At 44.0% G+C, this 24,961-nt stretch overlaps 1 protein-coding gene across 2 annotated transcripts in view; it reads left to right on the forward strand.

Annotated features, from left to right (window-relative positions):
- The window catches only part of gpc5a (glypican 5a), a 132,875-nt gene that overhangs the window by 66,628 nt on the left and 41,286 nt on the right, over positions 1 to 24,961 (forward strand). For both annotated transcript variants that reach the window (XR_013811886.1, XM_079737003.1), the window contains exon 8: positions 14,885 to 15,047. Coding sequence is in view for 1 of the 2 variants with exons in the window: in XM_079737003.1 (XP_079593129.1) it covers positions 14,885 to 15,047 (163 nt within the window). In the remaining variant the exon portion in view is untranslated. The remainder of the gene's footprint in view (positions 1 to 14,884; positions 15,048 to 24,961) is intronic.

The following is a 24,961-nucleotide window of genomic DNA, read 5'->3' on the forward strand; positions in this document are numbered from 1 at the left end:
AAAACGCATAAGTCCTGAACGTATCCAGACGGATCTGGCGTTTTCGGTGACTGAAAACACACTTTTCTGAAACCAGGTCCAAGGTTGGATAAGTTAAAAACGGATCTATGCGTTTTCGTTAGGATTCGTGTGATACGCCTGATACGCAAACGATGACGTCATTGTTGGCCAGATTGTTTTCACTCGTGTGGGCGGGGCCTAAATGTAAAGGCCTCAGCAATCAGTTCACATCCTAAATGCTGAAGACATCGTCTAGTCAGCTACGGCAAGACAGTCCTATCACACAGATCACAGCTAGTCTACTTTTCTATTTTGTTTTAAGGGGTGTGTTTGTATAGTAAATGGACCGCATTTATATAGTGCTTTACAATATTGCCTGATATTCACCCATTAAAGCACACATTCACACACCAACAGCGGAGCCAAACATGCAAGGCGACAGCCAGCTCTTCGGGAGTAGCTAGGGTTGGTGCCTTGCTCAGGACACCTTGACAATCAGCTAGGAGCAGCCGGGGATCGAACTAGCAACCTTGCGGTTACCGGCCATCCTGCTCTACCTCCTGAGCTACTGCCGCTCTTTTTCCCTATCCAGGGGAACGTAATAAAATCGATGACACCAGTTCATCAGTACCTGAGTAATTTCTGATGCTGTAGGGAATAGTGCTAAGGCTTAGTTTCAAGGTATAAGCGATAAAGAAAGCTATACATGACAGACAGATGAAATGGAATATAATCCTTTCAACAGATTAACAGTAAAACCAAGCCTTACCTCTCACCTTCCTGCTGATAGGCCAACAGCCTCCAAAACGAATACACCCCAACACACACACACACACACACACACACACACACACACAAATCCATCATTCAAATCTAGAAATCCATTGGACTGCTTTGAGTGTAATCATGTTTTTTAATAATCATTGTTTTGTCCTTTGGCAAAATCAATGTCACTTTAGCATCAACTGACCTGCGCTTTATTCACGTCCTAGTTACCAGTCCAGGTGTATCAACAGTAGATTTCAGATGTCTTTCAGGAGCAGATCTCTTACCAGTTCAGATCTCTCAGCAGTCCAGATCTCTTAATGGTCCATATCTCTGTGGGTCTCAGAGATCTCTGTCTTCTGCTAGATAGTCTTGGCGGGGTCTTGTTTTCCCCATCTGTTTTGTCAGAGCGGGGTGATAAATCCATATCCACACTATTAGCGCGCTCCCAGCACAGCTCCCCTTGTTAGCATGCTGGGGGCAGGGGCCTGCTCTGTTGGCTGCTGTTTGCTCTCTGTTGACATTCGCCTTGACTCTGCATCTTCAAGTGTTGATATTTCAGCTGAGAGGTGTGTTACTTGCTAAATACAGGAAAGGGGGTATGTGTTTTGTGTTAACATATCCCTCTTTTTCTTCTACAAACACTCTACTGTAGATGGGAAGTATCCAGTTGAGTGGATATTGTGCTGTATTTAGTACTGTAAATGTTATTGTAAATAGTATCTTCAGTAGTAGTGTCAAAGATTCTGATTCGCAATACCTAATTAATGCTGGGGGAAATAGTTTCTTTCACAATGGCTCTGTACAAGAAAATAAGGCCTCTGTTCCCTTTCGAAACTCTCTCTCTCTCTCTCTCTCTCTCTCTCTCTCTTCTCTATTTCTCAGTCTCTCCAACGTCCTTGCCTTACTTCTAGACATTTCCTCCTAGAATGGTTCCTTTACTTCCTTGACCATGCTATCTGTCTATTTTGGACATTTTGTGACACTGAACTGAATAAATCAATCACAATCTGATGTTTTCGTCAAAGTCACCATGCTGTTGGTAACGTGACGTGTAAATTGTATCACAGTTTCGTTTTTGATACTAACTTTCTCCAAAAAAGTGATCTTAATAAGTCTACTTTTAGTTATCGAAACAAAAAGGGAAACCACCTAAAAGAAACAAACGTCTCCAAATCAGAATGCAAATCCGCTTATCATAATCCCCCTCATCAGCAAACTGCCATTTCCTATACTATTTTACCCTTGGATTAAAAGCGAAACCCCATTATATTCACAGTCTACATGAGGCGTGTCTGAGAGAGAGCTGAGCTTCTCGGACACTTACGGTATCGCCGGTTGCTATGTGGATGTGTGGAGTTCCATCTGTGCAGCCGTTGATGTCTGTGTCCAAGAGAGGGATAAGCTTCTAGTAAACGTAATTATAATACCACGATGTGTCTGGATGTTCGGAGCTCCGTCTATGAAGAGGTTGATGTTTATGTCCCTGTCAGAGAGAGGGTTAAGCTTCTCGGATACGTAGTATATTCTAAGGTGTGTGACACATTTTATCACGTTCTCTATAGCTGTGATTGTCATTTCAGGGCAACTGACCCACTCTCTATGTAGATATAAAGGGCTTATTCTAAGGTAACGAAAACACAAGGATTCATATTTTCATGCGATTATACGCTTATAAAAAACATTCTTAATAATATTATATTCAGATCTGCCAAGTCCGTTCCGCTAGATGCCACTTAATTCTACACACTATATCAATGAACTCCTTCTAAAAAGAAAAAAATCACAGTCCAAAGGTCATATACTGATAACGAGGCCACTAGTATTATTTAAATACTAATAATGTGTATAAATTCTAGTACAACTCTCCAGAGTCCTGTATTTGTATGGGATAAGCCTGATGGATTGGTGTCTTTGTTGCTTCCTTTAGTTTAATCTAAATATTGGGAGGACAGTCTGTGTGACCTTGGTTCCAGCAGAGACAGGTGATTATTATTCCATGCTGGTTATGAACCAGAAGGCTGATTCATCATGCTATCTCTCACGCGAACCCTGCATTTCATCATCATCATCCTCTTCATCAGCAGCAGCAGCGTTCTGCTATGAATTATTTGTTGCTCCACACCTCCTTGACTGTCCTCTCTCTCTCTCTCTCTCTCTCTCTCTCTCTCTCTCGCTCGCTCTCTTTCAATCCTTTTATCAGCCCTCTCTCTATCATATTCTCTCATTCTCTCTCAGTCCTTCTATTTGCCCTCTCTCTCTCCTTCTCTCAGTTGTTTTATCTGTCCACTCTCTATCCTATTATTTGTCACTCTCTCTCTCTCACCTTAAGTTCTCCTATCTGTCACTCTCTCTCTTATTCACTCCTTAAGTCTGTCTACTTTTTTCTCTCTCTTTCTATCCTTCCTCTCTCCATCCATCTCACTCTTTCTCTCTATCTTTCAGCTTTTCTATCTCCCCTCTCTCTATCCTATTCTCGTTCTCTCTCATTCGCTCTTTTAGCCCTTTCATCTGTCCTATCTCTCTATCCAATTCTTTGTCACTGTCTATCTCTCTCTCCTTCAGTTCCCCTGTCCGTCAATCTCTCATTCTCACTTTTTGTCATTCTGTCTTTTCTCTCTCTCTCTCTCTCTCTCTCTCTCTCTCTCTCTCTCTCTCTCTCTCTCTCCGTCTCTCTCTCTCTCTCTCTCTCTCTCTCTCTCTCTCTCTCTCTCTCTCTCTCTCACTCTCATTTCTCTTGAACCTCTCGGTTCATATTGCTCTCTGTCTGGTCATCATATTCACCCCACCCCATATTAGAGAAACGGTTGTGATTGGCGCGTCCCAGGCCATATCTGCTGACATTCTGTCGGAACAGGAGCGGGCCGGACGCATATGCCAAAGCCAATAAAATAGGAGCTTGCAGATACTTATGGTTCCTAGGTGCTTCAAAATAGTAATCTCTGCCATTTATTTTCCAAAACAACAAAACAAATTTAGAGAAAGCAGGTGTAAAATGCTATGTTTGCCAGTCTCCGCTAACCATTGTGAAAGTTCTGCTCTGCTCCAAACTGAAGTTGCATTCTTTACGTGAGTTCGCACGGACACTGGCGGCGGGGTGTGTTTGTATGTGTTGATCTCTCTCTGTGCAGCGGATGATGTTCATGGCTGCGTCATGATTCCGAACCATGTTCTCTCTTCTAAAAATGCCAAAAATTCACACACATGACTCACATGTATATATCTATTGAGCCTTCATTTCACACTGGTGTGATACTTTTATTTTGATACATAACCATCAAAATCACCCATTTTTTCATTATATATAGTGACGGTTGCCGTGATACAATGCAGTAAAATGCATTATATTATGAATTTCATAGGTTAACAAAATTTTGTAAAGCTAATTGTGTGAACTGTTATCACTTTGAGTGTTGTTGTTATGGTGTGTGAAACAATACACATTTATTGTATTGTCCTGCCAATGATTCAAACCCAGCACTCAAACCCAGGTCCCAGTCCTACTGAACATTGTCAGTGGTTTCTCATTCTCCTTATCAGTGTAATTATGAGCAATCATCATTACTAATAAGTCTTCTTGAATGTAGAGTTAAGAAACTTAATGTCCGGACTGATTAAGGCGCATCAGTCCGGACAACGGATGTCACAATCTGTCTTCATATAAGAAATCAATTCACATCTTTATTTGTTAATGAAAAGTAAATCATATTAAAAATCTTTGATCCTGGTCATTGTTGTTTGTAGGCCTGCTTAAACATAAATAAATAAAAGAAACACAGCATCACGCCTCAAATCTCGATCTGGCCGAAGGACCTCATCACAGGTAATATTTCCCATGGCCAAGCAGCGGGGGAGGGTCTTGAAGGACAGACCCAGGCCTGCAGGTGTCTGCTCCAATGTCACCATGTGCATCGTCCATTCACACAATGCTTAAAATGACCAAGGGCTTGCTGAAATATGTACAGATAAAAAGACCTAATATGGTAGTGGATATTGAACAAGTTGGAGACCAGAACAGTTGGGTGGAAACGTACATTGCCCCAAGCAAGAAGGTTGTTAGGCTGGCCTAGGCCCCCTCCTTCCGGAGTGGATGAGGATATTTTGAAGTGCAACTGTGTTGTTTAAACAGGCTGTTTTGTAGAGACCAGTATTTGCATGATGCTTGAACGAACCGCAGGGACTTATGACAAATAGTCACATTTCCACAATGCAGTCCAGGGATATCAACGGTAGCCTGGTGGCAAATGATGTTCTTTCCCTGCCGCATGGTCTTGGGGAGATTGAATCCCGTCTTGGCAATGAAGACATACTCATGCGGGTTATCCTTAAATCAATTTCAAGTGCTCTTCGAAAAAAAAAAACATGGCTGTATCAAACAATAGGCTTACATTCAGGAACATTGAAGTGCATAGAGAACAGCAGGTCTATACAGGGGACTGAAATAACGTGCTCAATCATGGGTAACCAACTGTCCTCCCTTGCACATTGATAGCATAGCTCTTTTACTCGGTCAGAGTTCCTCTCAAATGGTACATGATACACTTGCTTCTTTTGTACAGGATTTCGACTCAATACGAATTCACTTACTGTGGAAGCTTAACTCTTCGCGTGTTTGTGACAATATCTTAAGGCATTTTTATCAACCATTCAATGAGTATTCAAACTTTTTCATTTATTTGCTTGTTCAATGGGTTTTCTGTGAGGTACAAGAATAGCTTGAATGGTATTGTGTGAGTGAGACCAATTGGTTTGGCATTTGAAGGCCATTGTTTTCCATGTAAACAACCAAGGCTTGATGAGATTCTGTGTGTAGAGTTGCACGAATGTGAATTAGAATTGCTTTTTGAGTGAAAACAAAGGAATGGTGCTTAGAAGTAGTCTTTGTGTGTGAAGTGTGTAAACAATTGTGAAAAACTGTTAGTCCATCTCTCTCTCTCTCTCTCTCTCTCTCTCTCTCTCTCTCTCTCTTTCTCTCTCGCTCTCTCTCTCTCTCTCTTGCTCTCTCTTGCTCTCTCTCTCTATCTCTCTATGTCCGATGTCTCTCTATCTCTCTCTCAGGCAATGAATTATTTATTCCAAATTGTTTATTTACCGCTCTTCTGCGTAGTGGTTGACCAGCAGTTTTCTGTCTGAATGATTCATCGCTTGTTCTAAAGGATAAATCACAGAACATTTTTCCCAGATTGTAAAGAATATGGCATTAGAGTGACACCGTTTTGAGGGTGTAGATTTGACTTGTGTTGCCATTTTGTTAAAATATTTCCACCAGTTACGGAGAAATACATATTTTAAACATGAAGGGTGGATCTTCAATAAATCCTTCACACCGGTCTATGCACAAAACTCATTCAACACTTAATAACTTTTTAATATATATAGCTGTCAAACAGGACCCCAAAAAAAATTTATATGGAGATGAGATCCTAACCAAATGAAGAGTAGATTTATGTCAGGTTGGTTATTGAATTGGATATAAATGGGATATCTTATTTTACAGAATCCTAATTCATATCATATCAAAACTCAAAAATCTGTATAAAATTGTATTGTGCGGTCCCTGCGGATTCCGCTCCCTATATTATACTCAAAGTAGGGCTGGGCGATTAATCAAATTTTGATCGCGATTTCGATTTTAGCGTCAAACGATCACAAGATTAACATAATCGAGTTTTTCATTTTTTCTGGATACATATCTATAGATTATTTTAGATTGGAACATTTTCTTTTTGACCATTTTGTGTAATTTTTAAGGCAAAATTTCAAAGTCTTTTTTGGGAGAGACATGCTGAATAAATACAACATGTTTTCAAACTCAAAGATAATCGTTTGAATAATCGTGACTTCAGTATCGACCAAAATAATCGTGACTATAATTTTTCCCATAATCGAGCAGCCCTAACTTAAAGTAAGCGTAATGCGTTGTTCCTTTCGAGTAAATGGCCTCTCGAAATCAAAAGCCTGTCAAAAATGTTATGTAATGTCTTACAGAGAACACGTAAAGTATAACTATGTCCGTAGCTACTGACTCAGTAAAGTCAGCTAAAGCTAATCATCTGTCTGTGCTTTATTTTCACTGCTAAATGCACAACAATCTCTAAACTCAGGCCGGACCCCGGCAGCCTCACATCCCACCTATCAAATCAACGAGATAGCAAGAAGCAGAACCCTGCCGAACCATAAAGGAAAAAATACTTAAAAGCAAAGAGGAATGATACGACCAAGAATATTCTTTCCAACACACACGCTGTTAGCTACGTGCTAAATATATATATAGGTACCAGGTAACCGGGGCCTTGGCTCTTGGCGGCTCTAATTGTTAGGCGTGTTTTTTGAAAACTGTCAGTAAGCCCTTGCAAATTCAGATTCATCGGACTCCAGAATCTTAGGTTTATACATTTTTTGTACGTTTTGATCGTAAACGCTGTGCATAATGATGCCACCAAAGAGCCCGGATGAGCCAGTTAAAGGACACGTTGGTTGTTCTTGTGTGGTTGAATTAACACTTTATCCTTATTTGGTCATCCCTATGGGTGCAGTCGGTTTCACAAATCATAATAATTATAAAAATTGTGAAAAAGTAACATTATGTATTAATTAAACCCATGTGTCATAATTATAATATTGAATTACTAGACAAACAATCATGTGTTTGTCTTGCATTCTCCACAGTTTGATCCATTATACAGACCTCTGCGAGTAGTAAACACTTTCATGGCTTCTCTGTTACCTATGTAGTCCAGCTACAGTCTTATTTTAATGGCACCAGTGGGGGAGAGTCTAGGATCATATTTAATCATATTTAACAATATCTAGAGACCACCATTCCAGCCAGCCGGCCTGAATATTCTTCTCAGCATCATCTTTCATGCCTCAGATGGATCTCTTTCAAAAACTTGGGTCCCAGAAATGGAAACCCCTTGCAAGGCTGTGCATTTGGCTCTTGTGTTTGTTTGTCTGTGTGTGTGTGTGTGTGTGTGTGTGTGTGTGTGTGTGTGTGTGTGTGTGTGTGTGTGTGTGTGTATGTGTGTGTGTGTGTGTGTGTGTGTGTGTGTGTGTGTGTGTGTGTGTGATCTGGGGTGTGTGTGTGTTTGGTGTGCAAGTGTGTGGTGTGTGTGTGTGTGTGTGTGTGTGTGTGTGTGGTGTGCGAATATGTGGGTGTGTGTTTGTGTCTCTGTGTGTGGGTGGGGGTGTGTTTATAAGGCATCTTTCATAAAGAAAATGGCTGCTAAATAAGAGCACAGTGTATCATTTATTTTATATATACAAACAAAAACACACAAACAGGATTGTGTATAATCGGTATATCATGCAATTAAACACTCTAAGTCTGTTTATGAACAAAAAGGCAATAGCATACCCTAGGCCCCATCATTTCTAATTTAAAATAAAAAGTGAATGTCTCCAAAAACTGGCTGTTCACATTCTTTGTCCCGGGGGTGTATTCGTAGCCAAAGGAAAAATGTAATCATAGTGCTAGCTCAACGTAGCAGTAAGGCTATCAGGCAGCATAATGGAGGAGGGGGGCAAGGTGGAGAGAGGAGATGTGACAGATTGACCACTTCCTCTTCCACTTCCCATTACGTAGAATAACACCTTCCTTCAAAGTCTGTCCTTACATTCCTACTTTTATATCTACAGACAAAAGTGCTAATCAACAAACTATTTAATTACCTAATTGAATTAATGAGTAATTGATTTGTTTATTTTTTTTAATATCCTCGGGTTGTTTAATTTACTTGTAGGCTATTTATGACACAGTCACACAGTGCTCTGTGGATTTGAATTAATTAGAATTTTTATCTCTATCCATTGCTCATGGACATTTTGTCTATGTGAGAGACATTTTGTCTATCGCCTTCTAAAGTGAGGAGAGTGAGTAGATTTGTTATTTTGCCAAGCAGCAGCAACATTGGCACATTGTTGTAAATCCAAGCGCTATCCTTGGTGGAGATAAGAAGTGTGAATGGATTAGTTTTGGCTGAGTTTCCCCACCTGTCAGCTTGTTTGTAGAGTGGAGAGAAGTTTGCGGAAGCCTCAGCTGAGCTCGTCTCCCGGTGGGGACGTGGAGGTCAGAGAGATTTACTAAAAACCAACATCTTGTTGATTAGTTTTGCTTACCGCTGCTACTGATGGGCTAATCCTGAGCTGATGTTGTCATAGCACTGTTGCATTACCTCCATCAAGCTTCCATTGATTATTGACGCACACGGATAATAGCAAGTTATGTTCTGTATTCTGCAAGAGCAGCCATACATTGATGTTGTTGAACTCATCAACGACGATCTTCTCGATTAAACCACATTGTGTGGTTCATCTCTCTATATGCCGTGTGATGGACAGTGTGTCCTCATACACTCTACAGTAACACTGTTTTGCTCTACATTGTCGTACAGTCCTGTGTGTCTCTATCATCTATCAGGGTCGAAGGGCCTTTGGGAACATAAGGGAGTGTCCAGTTTAGTGAGGTGTTTCCACAATGTTCAGTCACTCAATCCTGTGCTGTAAGGTGAACTTTCAAGTAACAATCTGTTGGATATGGCAATTACCACGCGTGCCGTACCGTCATGGGTAAAGTTGTGAGTGTAGCAATGTGGGACTCTTCAGATGGCCTGATCTTTAGAGGATGTCAACTGTAATTGCAACATTTACGCGAGTACTACATGCAAATGCATTGGGAACTGGTGATGAGTGTGTAAAATAAACTGATGTGAGGTTGTGTCTGAACATCCTCTTTCACCTCTTCCTCCTAACAGATCTCATATTTCTTCATCCTGCCAGATTATTTCTCATATCTCTTCATCCTACCAGATTCAATCTTATTTCTCTTCATCCTACCAGATGCAATCTCATATCTCTTCATCCTACCAGACTATATCTCACATCTCTTCATCCCACGAGATAATATCTCATATCTCTTCATCCCACCAGATATATCTCATATCTCTTCATCCTACCAGATTATATCTCATCTCTCTTTATCCTAACAGATTATATCCTTTATCTCTTCATCCTACCAGATATATCTCTTCATCCTACCAGATTGTATCTCATATCTCTTCATCCTACCAGATTATATCTCATATCTCTTTATTTTACCAGATTATATCCTTTATCTCTTCATCCTACAAGATATATCTCTTCATCCTACCAGATTATATCTAATTTATCTTCATCCTACTAGATCATATCTCATATCCTTCATCCTTAGGGAGGGATATAATTAAGTATACCAGATTATGTTTCATATCTCTTCTTCTCCTACCAAATTAATGAATTCTAATTCTAACCACTGAATTCTCTTTGAAGGCATATATCTTCATCACCCAGCTGATTGGGATCCATGTTATGTGACTGGGGTGTCCACATAGGCGTGCCTCTATCACAGCGGAGGTGTTAACGGTTGCTGTCAGGAAACACGATCACTCAGAGGAAGACGTGCGGCTGTTCGATCCACTCAAACACAAAGCAATTAGTCTCCACAACGCCATGACGGGAGAGTGACATGAGGTCGATAAAGAGTGAGAGAGAGAGAGGGAGGGGGGTGAGAGAAGAAGGCAGGAGAGAGACGGAACGAGGGAGAGAGAAAGAAAGTGAGAGACAGAGAGGGACAAAGGGAGGAGGGAGGAGGGAAGAGGGAGAGAGAGATTGAGAGATATTAGCATGAGAACCAAATCGTTATTCTCTCTGCAATATGTGGAGTAATGAGCTGTCTGTTTATGTAAATCACAATCTCACAGCGAACAAATCATTGACTAGAGCATGATTGCGTGTGTTTCCTGCCAATTTACATGGATGTGGTGATGTGAACTCTTTCTGCAATGTAAGAATCAAATCTGTCGTTAGGCCATCATTCTCATCTTTTATTAAGATTCACATCATCTCAAAACCAAAAAGTTTTGTAATAGAGTCAAAATCAATTTCCAAAATATTTTTGAGCCCAGAGAAGAAAAAATAATAATAAACTACTTTGTCTTGGTTATTTGGTGTTTGCTGATTAACAACTGATTAACACCTTCTACCTGTTTCTATGGTAAAATTGTCTGCAACACCGGATGAGAACACACCAAAGTGTCAGGAGGTTGGTGTTAACCATAAGGTAATGAAGGAAAGGAGTCGCTCCAACTGCTTCCAGACATCCCAGCAGTTGTATTATTTATGGATGAGGTCACTGAGGCAGAAGATTTGAGTTCCCACTACAACACACACGCCGGAAAGATTTAAACACTTTTCAATTGTGTTTGAAAAAACGCCAACCATCAAGGTTGTTTTGGTATTGGGAGGGGAAGTTTAACTTAACTACTAACTACTTCTGTAGACTTAACGAGTTAACGTGCCCAGGAGCACGTGTGTGCACGAGTTGCGTGTTTGTGTGTGTGTGCGTGTGTGTGTGCGTGTGTGTGTGTGTGTGTGTGTGTGTGTGTGCGTGTGTGTGTGTGTGTGTGTGTGTGTGTGTGTGTAGCTTTTGGTGGCACCCTGACAACTCCTGTTTTACTTTTCTGTCATGAATAGAGAATGTGGAAAATTCTACTTGGGGTTAACACATCATCCTGCATACATTATACAGGAGGCCAGCGCCCGTACTCACATGCAAGCACAGACTCACGTACCCACTTACGCATGCACCTACATTCTGTTTCTCTTTTGACCTACTTAGCTACACACAATCTCACACACAACACAAACAGGCACACACACACAAACACACACAAATATTTAATACAAAAAAACATGTATAAACATATTTGCACATATCAACACATATGGGCACCAACAGAAAAATAGTTTATTCGTAGTTCATTCGTTTACTCGAACATCACACATTCTTTCACTCAAACAGACACACACACATCTTTCCTTTGCAGAGAGTTGTTTGTATCACATCGAGGCACTGGGTGAGTCACTGGAGCTCTGAGCTGGAGTGGTCTTCAATGTTCCTCTATGTGATCAGAGCAGCGCTCCTCCCCATCGGAGCCTGAGCCCCCTCCACCTCACTCCTCCACCTCCCTCCTCCACCTCACTCCTCCACCTCACTCCTCCACCTCACCCCTCCACCTCCCTCCTCCACCTCACCCCTCCACCTCACTCCTCCACCTCCCTCCTCCACCTCCTCCTCCACCTCACTCCTCCACCTCCCTCCTCCACCTCACTCCTCCACCTCACTCCTCCACCTCACCCCTCCACCTCACTCCTCCTCCTCCCTCCTCCACCTCACTCCTCCACCTCACCCCTCCACCTCACTCCTCCACCTCCCTCCTCCAGCTCACTCCTCCACCTCACCCCTCCACCTCACTCCTCCACCTCCCTCCTCCACCTCCCTCCTCCAGCTCACTCCTCCACCTCACTCCTCCATCTCCCTCCTCCTGCTCACTCCTCCACCTCACTCCTCCACCTCACTCCTCCACCTCACTCCTCCACCTCACTCCTCCACCTCCCTCCTCCACCTCACTCCTCCACCTCCCTCCTCCACCTCACTCCTCCACCTCACTCCTCCACCTCACCCCTCCACCTCACTCCTCCTCCTCCCTCCTCCACCTCATTCCTCCACCTCCCTCCTCCAGCTCACTCCTCCACCTCACTCCTCCATCTCCCTCCTCCTGCTCACTCCTCCACCTCACTCCTCCTCCTCCCTCCTCCACCTCATTCCTCCACCTCCCTCCTCCACCTCCCTCCTCCTGCTCACCCCTCCACCTCACTCCTCCACCTCACTCCTCCACCTTCCTCCTCCACCTCACTCCTCCACCTCCCTCCTCCTCCTCCCTCCTCCACCTCCCTCCTCCAGCTCACTCCTCCACCTCTCTCCTCCACCTCACCCCTCCACCTCCCTCCTCCAGCTCACTCCTCCACCTCACTCCTCCACCTCACCCCTCCACCTCACTCCTCCAGCTCACTCCTCCAGCTCACTCCTCCACCTCCCTCCTCCTCCTCCCTCCTCCACCTCCCTCCTCCTCCTCCCTCCTCCACCTCCCTCCTCCAGCTCACTCCTCCACCTCACTCCTCCACCTCACCCCTCCACCTCCCTCCTCCAGCTCACTCCTCCACCTCACTCCTCCACCTCACCCCTCCACCTCACTCCTCCACCTCCCTCCTCCACCTCATTCCTCCACCTCCCTCCTCCAGCTCACTCCTCCACCTCACTCCTCCATCTCCCTCCTCCTGCTCACTCCTCCACCTCACTCCTCCTCCTCCCTCCTCCACCTCATTCCTCCACCTCCCTCCTCCACCTCCCTCCTCCTGCTCACCCCTCCACCTCACCCCTCCACCTCCCTCCTCCTCCTCCCTCCTCCACCTCCCTCCTCCAGCTCACTCCTCCACCTCACTCCTCCACCTCACCCCTCCACCTCCCTCCTCCAGCTCACTCCTCCACCTCACTCCTCCACCTCACCCCTCCACCTCACTCCTCCACCTCCCTCCTCCAGCTCACTCCTCCACCTCACTCCTCCACCTCACCCCTCCACCCCCCTCCTCCAGCTCACTCCTCCACCTCACTCCTCCACCTCCCTCCTCCACCTCCCTCCTCCAGCTCACTCCTCCACCTCCCTCCTCCACCTATCTCCTCCACCTCCCTCCTCCTGCTCACCCCTCCACCTCACTCCTCCACCTCACTCCTCCACCTCACCCCTCCACCTCACTCCTCCACCTCCCTCCTCCGGCTCACTCCTCCACCTCCCTCCTCCACCTTCCTCCTCCACCTCCCTCCTCCGGCTCACTCCTCCACCTCCCTCCTCCAGCTCACTCCTCCACCTCACTCCTCCACCTCACCCCTCCACCTCCCTCCTCCACCTCACTCCTCCACCTCATCCCTCCACCTCCCTCCTCCAGATCACTCCTCCAACTCACTCCTCCACCTCACTCCTCCACCTCCCTCCTCCACCTCACTCCTCCACCTCACTCCTCCACCTCACCCCTCCACCTCCCTCCTCCACCTCACCCCTCCACCTCACCCCTCCACCTCACCCCTCCACCCCCCTCCTCCACCTCACCCCTCAGCTCAAGTCCAGTGCTCGGCCCCGCCGGTGAATGTGCTTTCTAATAACGAACTCCACCAGTAGGATCCCAGCCAGAGAGTATCTGCTCCCAGACCAACAGCCCTGCTATGCTATGAGGATGTAGACTCACGGTCTGCACTTACACATGTATTACTGATATGTTGGCTCGATGAAGAGAGGATTTCAAAAAACAAAAATACAGAAATCAACTGAACATTAAAAAGAGATTAAAAAACAGCTATAAAATAACATAAATAGATGAACGTTAACAATATAATTCAGTGTAAACTAGAAAAGCAAATCGCTCACAACTTGGAATGTTGCATGCTTTTTAAAATAAAAAATTGCATGATTTTTCACAACATGCGTATGAAGCAGTACTCTCTTAAATCAGAAAATAGCTGAGCTTGACGGTTTTAAGCCCTGGCAGTCTTTTAAGCCCTGGCGGTCACATGATCTCTGGGGTCGTGTTGGATGTTAGCATCGGTACCCCCCCGGTTCCTCCTGGCTTAGACTTAGCATTAGCCCTGACACATTTGGTCCTCAGCAGTGAAGCGCAACTGCGGCTAATAAGCATCAACACTTCTACCTTTCTAATCAACACAAAGCTCTCCCACTTGTTAAGTGAGCGACGTGCGATAAATTTGAAATGAGCCAATTAGAGAAGAAAGTAAGAGAAGTTGTTCATGTTCAGGTTACAACGCTGCTGGGATAACGATTGATCAACCTGACCTTATCTAATGTACTTCATGATATTGAAGTGGTACCTGCAAGCTGAAGGATTCTGGGATTCAACACTACTCTCAGCGGCCTAACTGGCCTGTAAGCGTTGTCATGACAATATCAGTTCTTTTGTAACCCTACATCCTTCTAGGAGTTGTCGAAGTGACCTTAGTAACCCTTAATTCCTTTTCTGTGTTGTCATGACGACATCATTAACCCATACTTCCTTTCTGTGTTGTGATGACAAACGTCAAAAAACCTTGCACTCCTACAACCCCTACGCCCCTACATCTCTCTGTGTGTTGGTACACCAATATCAGTTCCTCTATAACCCATACCTCCTTTTCTATGTTGTCATTATGACGTTGATAACCCTTCCATCTTTCTGTGTGATGTCATGGCTACCTCAGCTGCTGCAGGGGAAGTCCATCCCGCGTCTGGGCTCTCTGGACCACATCGAGACGGGGAGCGGGGACCGGGAAGGAAGGGCCAGCGGGGACTGTGACGACGAGGACGGATGCTCAGGGTCAGGAGGGGGCGAGGGATGGAGGACCTTCCCACGCATCACCAAATGTAAGTCCCTCACCGCCAACACCGTTTAACCGACCAACCATTAGCCATCTGTTTTTGTCAACTACTGCTAGGCGACAGTAATGCAGTCATGGAAGGATGGATTCCACAAGGATTTAGCATGATGCAATCTGATTCGTCAGACTATGGCCGACTGATCATTGATCCTATACGATGTAGACGCTGTATAAAGATACCGCTTTCAGGATGCGTAGCGCAGTATCAGGCATAGTGCTTCCGCTAAATGACCCACCGCCTTTACAAACAAATGAACTTCACACAATAGGACAACAGTGGCATTTTTAATGTCAGGCTCTGCAATCTGACTTTATCTGAAAATAAAGGCTACTATTCGCCTAATATTTAAGCAATATCACACGAAAGGGAGCGCTGTTATATTGAATATCAGCACGGCTGTGATATGGTCTTAGGTAAAAGGCAACTGGTAGAACTTTTATCCTTGATATAGTCTCTTTGATTATACACAGTATTCACATCTGAACAGGACAAAACCCCCATTGATGAAGACAATGTATACACGTTTGACTGATTACAAATTTAAAATACATTTGAATGATGCATTTCAGTGTTTAGAACAAATGTAGCACCATTCAATATAGCAGAACAGGGAAAAAATGCTCCACCAAGTACCGACAGAATAATTTTCAACAGCGCTAATGCTATTACAAGACAGATGCTGTTGACACAGTTTGCATTTTACTTTTTTTTATACTCCTTAATGGTTTTGATATGATCCCAAACAACGTTTTTTGTCATGACATTGTTTATCCTTCTCGACTTACAGTCTAGAATGCGCTCTATTTAGAAAACAAAATGATTGGATAGTGCGACTGTCATTACACACGGGGTTATCAAACAAACAATAAGGACATTAATTGAAAGCAAAACATAACACAGCAAATTGCAAATAGAAGACAGTCAAAGTCGAACCCCAACAAAACAATACCATTATACTTTTCCTTCTGGAAGCAAAGCAATGCTGGGGTTTTATAGAATCTGATTTGTGACAATATAATTAAACCAAACCTTAAATAGCAAACAAAAATAAGAATTGGAGAAAGATTTAAAGTGAACCCAAAAATAAAGTAAAAAGGTAAAACGTGCAACTTGCGAAGAAATTATTGATGAAATCGTGTAAACTTTAATATTTTTGATTGTTATATATTCACTGCCATCTGCAAGAATCCGTGTTTGGAGTTCTGACACAAACCTCTCGCGTGGGCGGGCTTTTTTGAGGGGCACGCCCATTGGCTGATGAGTTTTTGAGTGATAGCTCAGTGCCCTGGACATTGATCAGTGCACCAAGTGCAAATTTGGGTTTTTTGGGGATGGACACACTAGGAGACACCAATATTTCTTTGCTTCAGTTAGCTTTATTCTCTCTCGAATTCTTAATTATGATTGATTGAATGTGACATTGATGGAATGTCCTGCTGTTACACACACAGTTTTTCCCACACACAATTCAACTATTGACAACAACGTCATTGTTAAAGGGATACTTCACCGATTCAGAACCGGCGTTCTATCATTATAAAATCGCTTGTTGCCGAGGAGCCGGAGCACGCCGGTTGGCTCTGTTCGCCTATAGACACGAACACAGATTCCCTGTGCTGCAGAGAATTTCAGCGAATTTCAGCGAATCTGGCGAGGACGGGGCCGTGTGTAACCTCTCACCCAGGCTTTACGCCTCATCTGAACAGTTGCCCCGCCGGGAGAAACACGTCTGAGCACAGAGTAAGTGTGGTTGTTTTTTTACTAACACATTGGCTACAATAGTTTTGAGTCTCGGGGAACGTGACAATGTAGTTATCCGAAAGTAGCCGATCTTATTGGCAGAGCATAGGCTACGTTATGTTAGCTTGAAGTCTGTGTAATGCTGTATAGGCTACTCAAGGCATAATTTATCTTGCTTTGCTAATGTTGTTCTCTTTCTTTCTTAGACAGTATCGGCTTCCTGTGTTGTCCAGGCCATCCGAGCTAATTACCCAGCACGAGTTGAGCATTACCGTGGCTACCAGGAGACAGTAGATGCTCAAGATGAGCTGTGACTATTTTGACTCTAGCAAACGCACCCTACACGTTTTATTTTTGTAAAATATTTTTTCATGAATAAAACTTCAAATTCATGTTGGTTGTTGTGATTTGTTTACTAACCCAAGTGCTGTTATACTAAAGTAGGCCTACTGTATAAGATAAACACTTATTTCAACTGGGGAGAAAAGGTTGAGTACAAATACTTGATATGCTGAGCTATTGTAATTAGCAAATGTTTTTATGCTGTACAGTAATATACAAATGATGCGTTTTAAAAAACCAGAGCAGAAGTACCTAGTCAACTAAACTAGTCAACAGGGGATATGTTTACATAAAGTTTGGTGTTGCTAGCACTCGCGCTAGGACAATGGGTCCTTCCTCCTCCAAACTGAAACAGGTGGGCAATGCAGCGGGCGCAATGCACTGTGGGAGCCATAGAGACACTTTCTGCCATTTCTCAGGCTAGGATGAACCGCTTTCAATTTTTTTTGCAAATTTATAATACATAGAATTATTTCCTTCATATAACCTTCATATCTCCGCCGGTGAAGTATCCCTTTAAGTCGACTAAATGTCATTCTATCGAAGTTTGGGATGTCGAAGATTCAAGATCACCCCTATACAGTTATCATGTGCTATTTATTCCTAAAACGTTCAACCAAAATTGTGGTTTCATGGGAGGATTCTTAAAATCCTCTTCAGGGGGCAGGAGGATGTAGTGGTAAGGGTGTCTGACTCCCAGTCGAAGGTTTCCGCTCCCTGGCAAGCCGTTAACTGACCCATTAACTGAACTGCCTACTGACCCGTTAACTGGGGACATATGGCACACTAAAAACTTTTTTTAAGGTTCATATTCTGGAATCAACTTTTTATGTGGCACAATTTGGAGGCAAATGTTTCAGAGCGGACTGAGTGCTCACCGGCCATGCAGACGAAAGAGCGGCTGTTCGTCTCCGTCTGATGACATGTATAATCATAGTTATTACCCGTAATGGTTGCCATGGGAATATTGTTCCAATGAAAGCCCATTCCTGTAAAAGTTATTGTTCCCCCAAGCCTGAGTGAGCTCTAATGTGTCAAACTAGGCCGGCCCTTTTATTCATGATGTCGCCTCCTCGGTCGAAGGAGGCCTTTACCTCCTCATCTTCTCCTCCAACTCCCCCTTCTCCTTTTCCTCTTCTCTTCCCTCCCTTATCTCCTCTATCTCGACCCTCCTCCTCCCGTTCCTCTCTTCCTCCCTCTCACCTTCTCCTCCTCCTAATCCCCTCCTCTTCTGTTTCCTCACCTCACTCTCCTCACGTCCTCCTCCCCCCTTCACCTCCATCCCTTCACTCTGCTCACTTCCTCCTCGGTTTACTCCCCTCATTCTCCTCACATCCTCCTCCCTCCCCTCACCTCCATCCCCCTCCCTCTTCTCACTTCCTCCTCCTTCTCCCTCTCTTTCCTCCCTCTGTCTCCTCCATCCATCGCTCCCTTCATTCCTCCCTCTATACCCCCTCATCTTCTGTCTCCCTTCCTCTGCTCACTCTGCCCTCCATCCCTCTCCCTCTCCTATCGCCCGCCTCTACCCTTCTCCATCCTCTCCTCTTTCGCACCTTCTCCATCCTTCCCTCTCCCCCAGTGCTACGTCAGCCATGCTAACAGCCTGATTAATCACCTCCTTCACATTGCCCTCTGACGGTGTGGAGTATGGGGAGGAGGAGGAGAGGGTGAGGAGTTTACGGAGGAGGCGAGGGCAGGGGGTCACCCAAACAAGGCGTTCCGTTCCAATAAATGCTTTCTCGGCTTTCTTTTTCGCGTGTCACTTGCCCCCCCCCCCCCCCCCCCCCCCCCCCCCCCCCCCCCCCCCCCTCTGGACTGTGTGTCATTTACCCGGAAGGGGGCAGGGGTGATGTCATCTGTCACCCTGCTAGACTGTAGACGGTGTTCCACAAGCAGTTATGTCTCATGTATCCCCACAGCCCTATCGGAACAGCTCCAGTACCCTAGCCTCCTGGGACCAGTCTGATCTGAAGTTCACATGCTGTTTCTCAGTGACGATCGGTCTGGCTGTGACCTTGTTCATAACCCTTTCAAAAAGATTCTAAAATGCTAGGAACAATCAGCGCTCAGGGTATGGAGTTTCAGTTCATGAAAGACAAAAGCATCAAATAAAATACAATGGCGGAGCCAAGGGACAGGGTAGCAATCACAACTGTTTATATCCGAAATAGACCGAATAACAATTTAATCAAATGAACAGAAGGCTCTCTCAGGTTAAAATATGTTTTGCTTTGCTTTCAACCTGATTCGTCATGAGTGAAGACAGCAAGAGCGTAACTCTATTTGGCTGGAGTTTTTGCGAACAACGTACGGCCGTGGCTATGTTTGAAATCAATTGCTGTCTAGCCAAGGCTAGACTGATGCATGTAATCATACCATTATCAATATGGTAGTTTAAATGGTACTATATATTTATTTAATATTCATATATTTGTTCAGTCCCCCCTGGAATCTGCCTACGTTCTCATGGGTCACCCAGACCCCTGGTTGGGCCTCAATGGACTAGACTGTAGAAAGAAGTCAACCCGTGTTATTGCATCAGAGAAGATTCTCCATTCTCCCCTCCATCTCTCCCAGTGACATAAGAGCTCTGTCTGCCAGGGTCCGGCTGGGTCACACCATCCATGTTTTCCTGGACCTGAACACATGCCCTTTCAACTCCCATCCAACCCACCTCTCTGACCCACGCTGTCTAGGCTGTTGACAGGCAGGAGGGTGGAAGGGAGGGGCGAGGAGGAGGCTGGGAGATGAGTGATGTTGCTAGCTAGCTGTGGCTGGCACAAGCTGCAGATAAAGGACCTGTCCAGAGGGCCAGGGACCTGTCCCCATAGCTCTGAACATGGAGGGTTGAAGAAGAAAGTGGCTTTTAGCGTAGTGGCAATAGTAATCTACCTCTAAATACCTTAAGATACTCAGGAAACACACTGTTGAAGGGCAACACGGGAACGTTTGACTTGATGTTTATGTCATTTTGGTGTATTTTTGAATATGTGTGGCAAACAGTTTGTGTAATGTGCATACATAGCAGTGTGTGCATATGAGCATGTCTTTGTGTGTGTGTGTGGGTGTGTGTGTGTGTGTGTGTGTGTGTGTGTGTGTGTGTGTGTTTCCATATTTACATAGTGGGTATGTGCATTTGAGCTTGCCTTTTTGAGTGCATTTAGTTTTGGTTGATTATGTTTGTATAAGTGTGTGTAAATGTGTTTGCTCTGCATGCATATGACTGCATATGTTTACATATGCTTACAGAGAGTAGGCAGGGAAACAGAATGCTGATTGGGCGTGGAGTTGAGTGTTTTGTTTTGGCGCCTTCACATCGCCTGTTAGTAGCAGCACTAGAGATGCTTTGTACGCTGGCTGTGACCTTCCACTGTGTTATGACTTACACAGTTATGAAATCTATTATATCAGTATCAAGGTAGAAGTATCAAATATATATGATAACATTAAATGGGACATATTATACCACCAGGTGTGAGTGTGATTAGTCTTACAAGCCGTTTTCGAAAATCTGCTCCATCTTACATCACTACGGGGCGTGTCCACCTAGATCTGTGCTGCATAGATGAGCAGTACCTCAGACCACTGGGTTGGCTGGTAGACTGATCTATCCAGCACAGATCTAGGTGGACACGCCCACTAGTGATGTCATATGGGGCAGATTTTCGGCTTGTAAGGCTAATCACACTCACACCTGGTGGTATAATATGTCCCCTTTAAACAATTCTCTCTTAGTTCAATGCTAGTATGTTAGTAGTTTCGTTGCAAAGAGCTGGAGAGAGAGCTAGAGAGGATCAGGGAGAAAGAGCTAGAGAGACGAAACATAGAGAGAGAGAGAGAGAGAGGGACAGAGAGAGAGGGACAGAGAGAGAAAGAGAGAGAGAAAGTGTCTCCATATCATGGGTGGTGAATTTCAGGATCGTCCACCCCTAGCGACCGTCGGCTCTTAGCGACCGCCTCCTGCTATGCTCCAGCTGGTGTGTTTGGTCGCCGCAGAAGCGATTGTCTAGGATGACTGTATTTGTTAAACCCTCGCAATTAAACTTTGAACTCCTGCGGTGTAGAACGCCCATTTTTGCAACACCATTTCCGGTGCGTATCGTAATAAGTATAATTACCTGGATAATAAAATATAATTACGGTGGTTAAAATAATGATCCTGAAAGGCTGTCCTTGTGAAGGTTGTTGGTGAGAAGCTTGCTGTGGATATCCATGTTAAAGACCACCACCATAGTTTCTCTGCTGCCTTCTGAAAACATGAACCCCACCCGTAAACATTTAGCACACACTTTTATTCAAAAAAGTGCCATGGCCATGGAAATTGGGTTAGGGTTAGGGTTAGTCCAACTCCAAAACCATCAATAGACTGCCCTGCTGTTTGATGATGAACAAGACTCTCACGAGGACAAGCATGTGCTCTCTAGGGTGTGTTTTGCAACAACAAACTCTGGAGGATAAGCATATGCTCTAGAAGGTATGCTTTATAACAACCTACTCTAAAGAGAAGAATTTGCTCTAGAGGGTTTGCCTTGCTTTAGGGGAGATGGGAGAATAAGAGAGAGGGGAAGAGAGCATATAGACTGAAAGAAAAGAAGAAAGAGACACAAATCAATTTCTAAGCAGTAAGCACAACAATTGGAGCCCCCTCTGGTGAAACTCATTAATTAGCATTGTCTCTCGAGGTGATCACTTGACAAGATTGCCACTCCTTCATCACACTGCGCTGCACTCACCTGACGTAAGCAGATAACGTCAGCAATATGCAGCTTGACGACAGTGTATATGAGAGAGAGAGAGAGAGAGAGAGAGAGAGAGAGAGATGAACAGGAGTCCCCTTACTCAGCTGGTCCTGAGGCTCTGTCCACAGACAGGTTCCCCCTCTGCTCTGCCTCAGGACCAGCATGAGAACATATCAATTAGACTCAACCAAATTATAAAACATCAGAAACAAACCTACCTCACCCGTTGGAACACTAAAACACACACACACACAGCAAAATGCAGTGTTATCTGGCCCTAAATAGACAGTACACTGTGGCCCCCTACCTGACCACAGTGACTGATGTTAGACACAGAGTGATGTTAACATAGAACCGACTGAGCTCGTACAGCCTGGCCATAGAAACAGGCCGACATATGAAGTCATGGTTGCCCAAAGAGGAGCGGCTGTGCCAGCAGTGTGAAGAAGCTGCTGTAGAGACCGAGCAGCACTTCCTCCTCCACTGCCCCAAATTCAAAATTGTCCGCAAAGTATATTTTAGCAAATTCGGCCAAAACACCCACATTTTATAAACTCCCATGTAGACCAACTAAAAATATTAATGGGAGAGAGAAAAGAGAGTGCCGTCCTCGCAGGACAGTTTATTTTAGCTTGCCATAACATGAGAGGATGACATTCTACACCAGGCCTCACTGTTTTATTCTGTTTTATTTTAATGATTATTCGTAACCTATTATGTGTTACATGTAGCTTCTCTTTGCATTCATTTAATTTCACTATTATTTTGATATGTACATATGTACATCTGTATGTTATGGTTTATTGTTATAGGTTGTTATAGGTACATATTGTTCTGACGTTCTCTTTTGTTATTTTACATAATATTTGTATCACTGTAATGGTTTGGCAACACTGTTTGGTTTACCACAATGGTCATGCGAATAAAGCTTTTTGAATTTGAATTTGAATTTGAGAGAGAGAGAGAGAGAGAGAGAGAGAGCGAGAGCTGTAAAAGGCCTGTTACCCCTGTTAGCTCCTCTAGTCTTCTCTAATGGCCCCTGGTCCACTGCCGTGTAGACTATCGTTATCTTTGCCGCGATTTGTCATACTTTTTCCATATACCTCTAGCTAGTTTCCATTCCCCCGGTAGCCACGAGATAGGAGCCGCAAGTAGAGATGCCGCCTAGGGATGGGGGGGGGGGGGAACATTAATTCGATAACTGAAGACAAGCCCCACGTTGTGCCTTTGTCTCCTCAGGGGAACATGCATTGCTGTCCTCAGGGGACATTTTGTCAAGTTACAAAATGTTTGAGGTGCTGAAAAAATAAGTATTGCGAGGTATTTATCTGTTTAGTTTCCCCTCAATCACGGAATTTGCTTCTCACAAGCTCGCCAAACTTCCTTTCCGCATGAAGTGTGCTGACCGCTGAAACGCGGCCATCGCATGGATGAATGCATCGCTATAAACATGGCTGTCGTAACATGCTGTCTATCAGCAACAGATGGGATGAGTCACCTGCTCAAGGTGCGAGCGGCGGTGTTTAAAGTGTGGAGTGACTCATTTCACAACGCTTTCTGTGCTGTAGAGAGCGAGGGTTTGGACAGGTCAAGGTATTAACAGTGTTGTGTGAAGTGAACCAAGAGGCCAGACTGAAGCATGGTGGAATACATCCATTAAAGGATGCATTATAAAGAGATGCTTCTGTAGAGGTCGGGTAGATCTCCACATGTCTTCTGAGTTATTAAACGCGACCCCGACACGCCTCATACTTGGGACTACACGTTTAATGTTAACAGGTAGCACTGAACACACTTAACACTGGTCTCTGGAGCACATGTCAAAAGTTATTTTAGAGACCAAGTCATGATGTTGTGAGGTTACTTAACCTCACACACCTCACCACACGTATAAATTTTATGCATGTCAGTTACTACGGAAACTCAGAAACAAATCACAGAATAACCCATAGAAAAGCAATCAATACATTCCTTTCTGGGTTCATCGTCACATTTTAACCCTTGTATCTTCTTAGAGTTGAATCGTGGAATTATTGGTAAGAGATGAATCGTTGAATTATTATTGGTTGGTTCGATTATAGTGGTTGGTTCGATTATAGTGGATTTCGTTGTACATGAGGTTTGCTTGACTGTCCTTGTCCTTGCTTGACTGTATATTTAAGCATTAGGAACATATCATTAAGGTACAGGTATGGTTAAGGTGGCTTCTTACTCTAGAATGCCTTAAGGTAAGGCTGTGGACATTGGGGATCTGACACTGAACCGTTCAGTTGGTGGTCAAACACCTTCACAACTAGACCCATGTGACTTATTGCTAGGATCCTTTCTCAGTGAAGAAAGTAACCTATATAATTTGTACAGTGAATATATACTGTGGATAAAGACTGAATATGGACTGTGATATTGAGCTCACACCTTTTACTGCATCACAGATGGAAATTATTATATTGTCTATATAGTCTAATGGGATTCATCAGGCCAGAACCATTGTCGACTGATGAGTGATTTATATGCAATACATTTTTTCATAAATTCGGCTTAATTTTGTGACTTTTGTCCATTCATGTCATCTGCATTTAATTTCACAGAAAATGTTGGCAACTATTAGCATAGTTTTCAAAAATATAGACAAATATAATATACCATTATACATTTAATACATTTATGAAAGCAAACAGGGGCCTGTCTCGTGAAGCCTGAGAGCTCTGTCTGTGCACGGTATTCACACATCATGACAGACCTGCATCAATAAAGAGACTGTCCAAGCGTTTGACTGAAAACAAATAAAAAATACATGTGAAAGATGCGTTTCAGCGTATAGAACAAATGCGGCACTAGTCTATTTGGAAGAACCGCGAATATGCATGACCGAAGGAGAGAATATTTTTTTTCAGCGCGGGGGTATGATATGACAGCTAATGTTGACATGGTTTGCATTTGAATATCTTTGGATCGTATTTAAATGTTTTGTAATGCTGCCAAACTTTAGACATTTATTTTCCTGACATTTGGTATCTTTCTAGAATTACGGTCTAGAAAGTGCGCTACTTTGAAAAGACAATGATTGGATAGTGCCCC

The sequence above is a fragment of the Pollachius pollachius genome (assembly GCF_949987615.1).
Source record: "Pollachius pollachius genome assembly, chromosome: 5".
In the NCBI taxonomy this organism is placed as follows: Eukaryota; Metazoa; Chordata; class Actinopteri; order Gadiformes; family Gadidae; genus Pollachius; species Pollachius pollachius.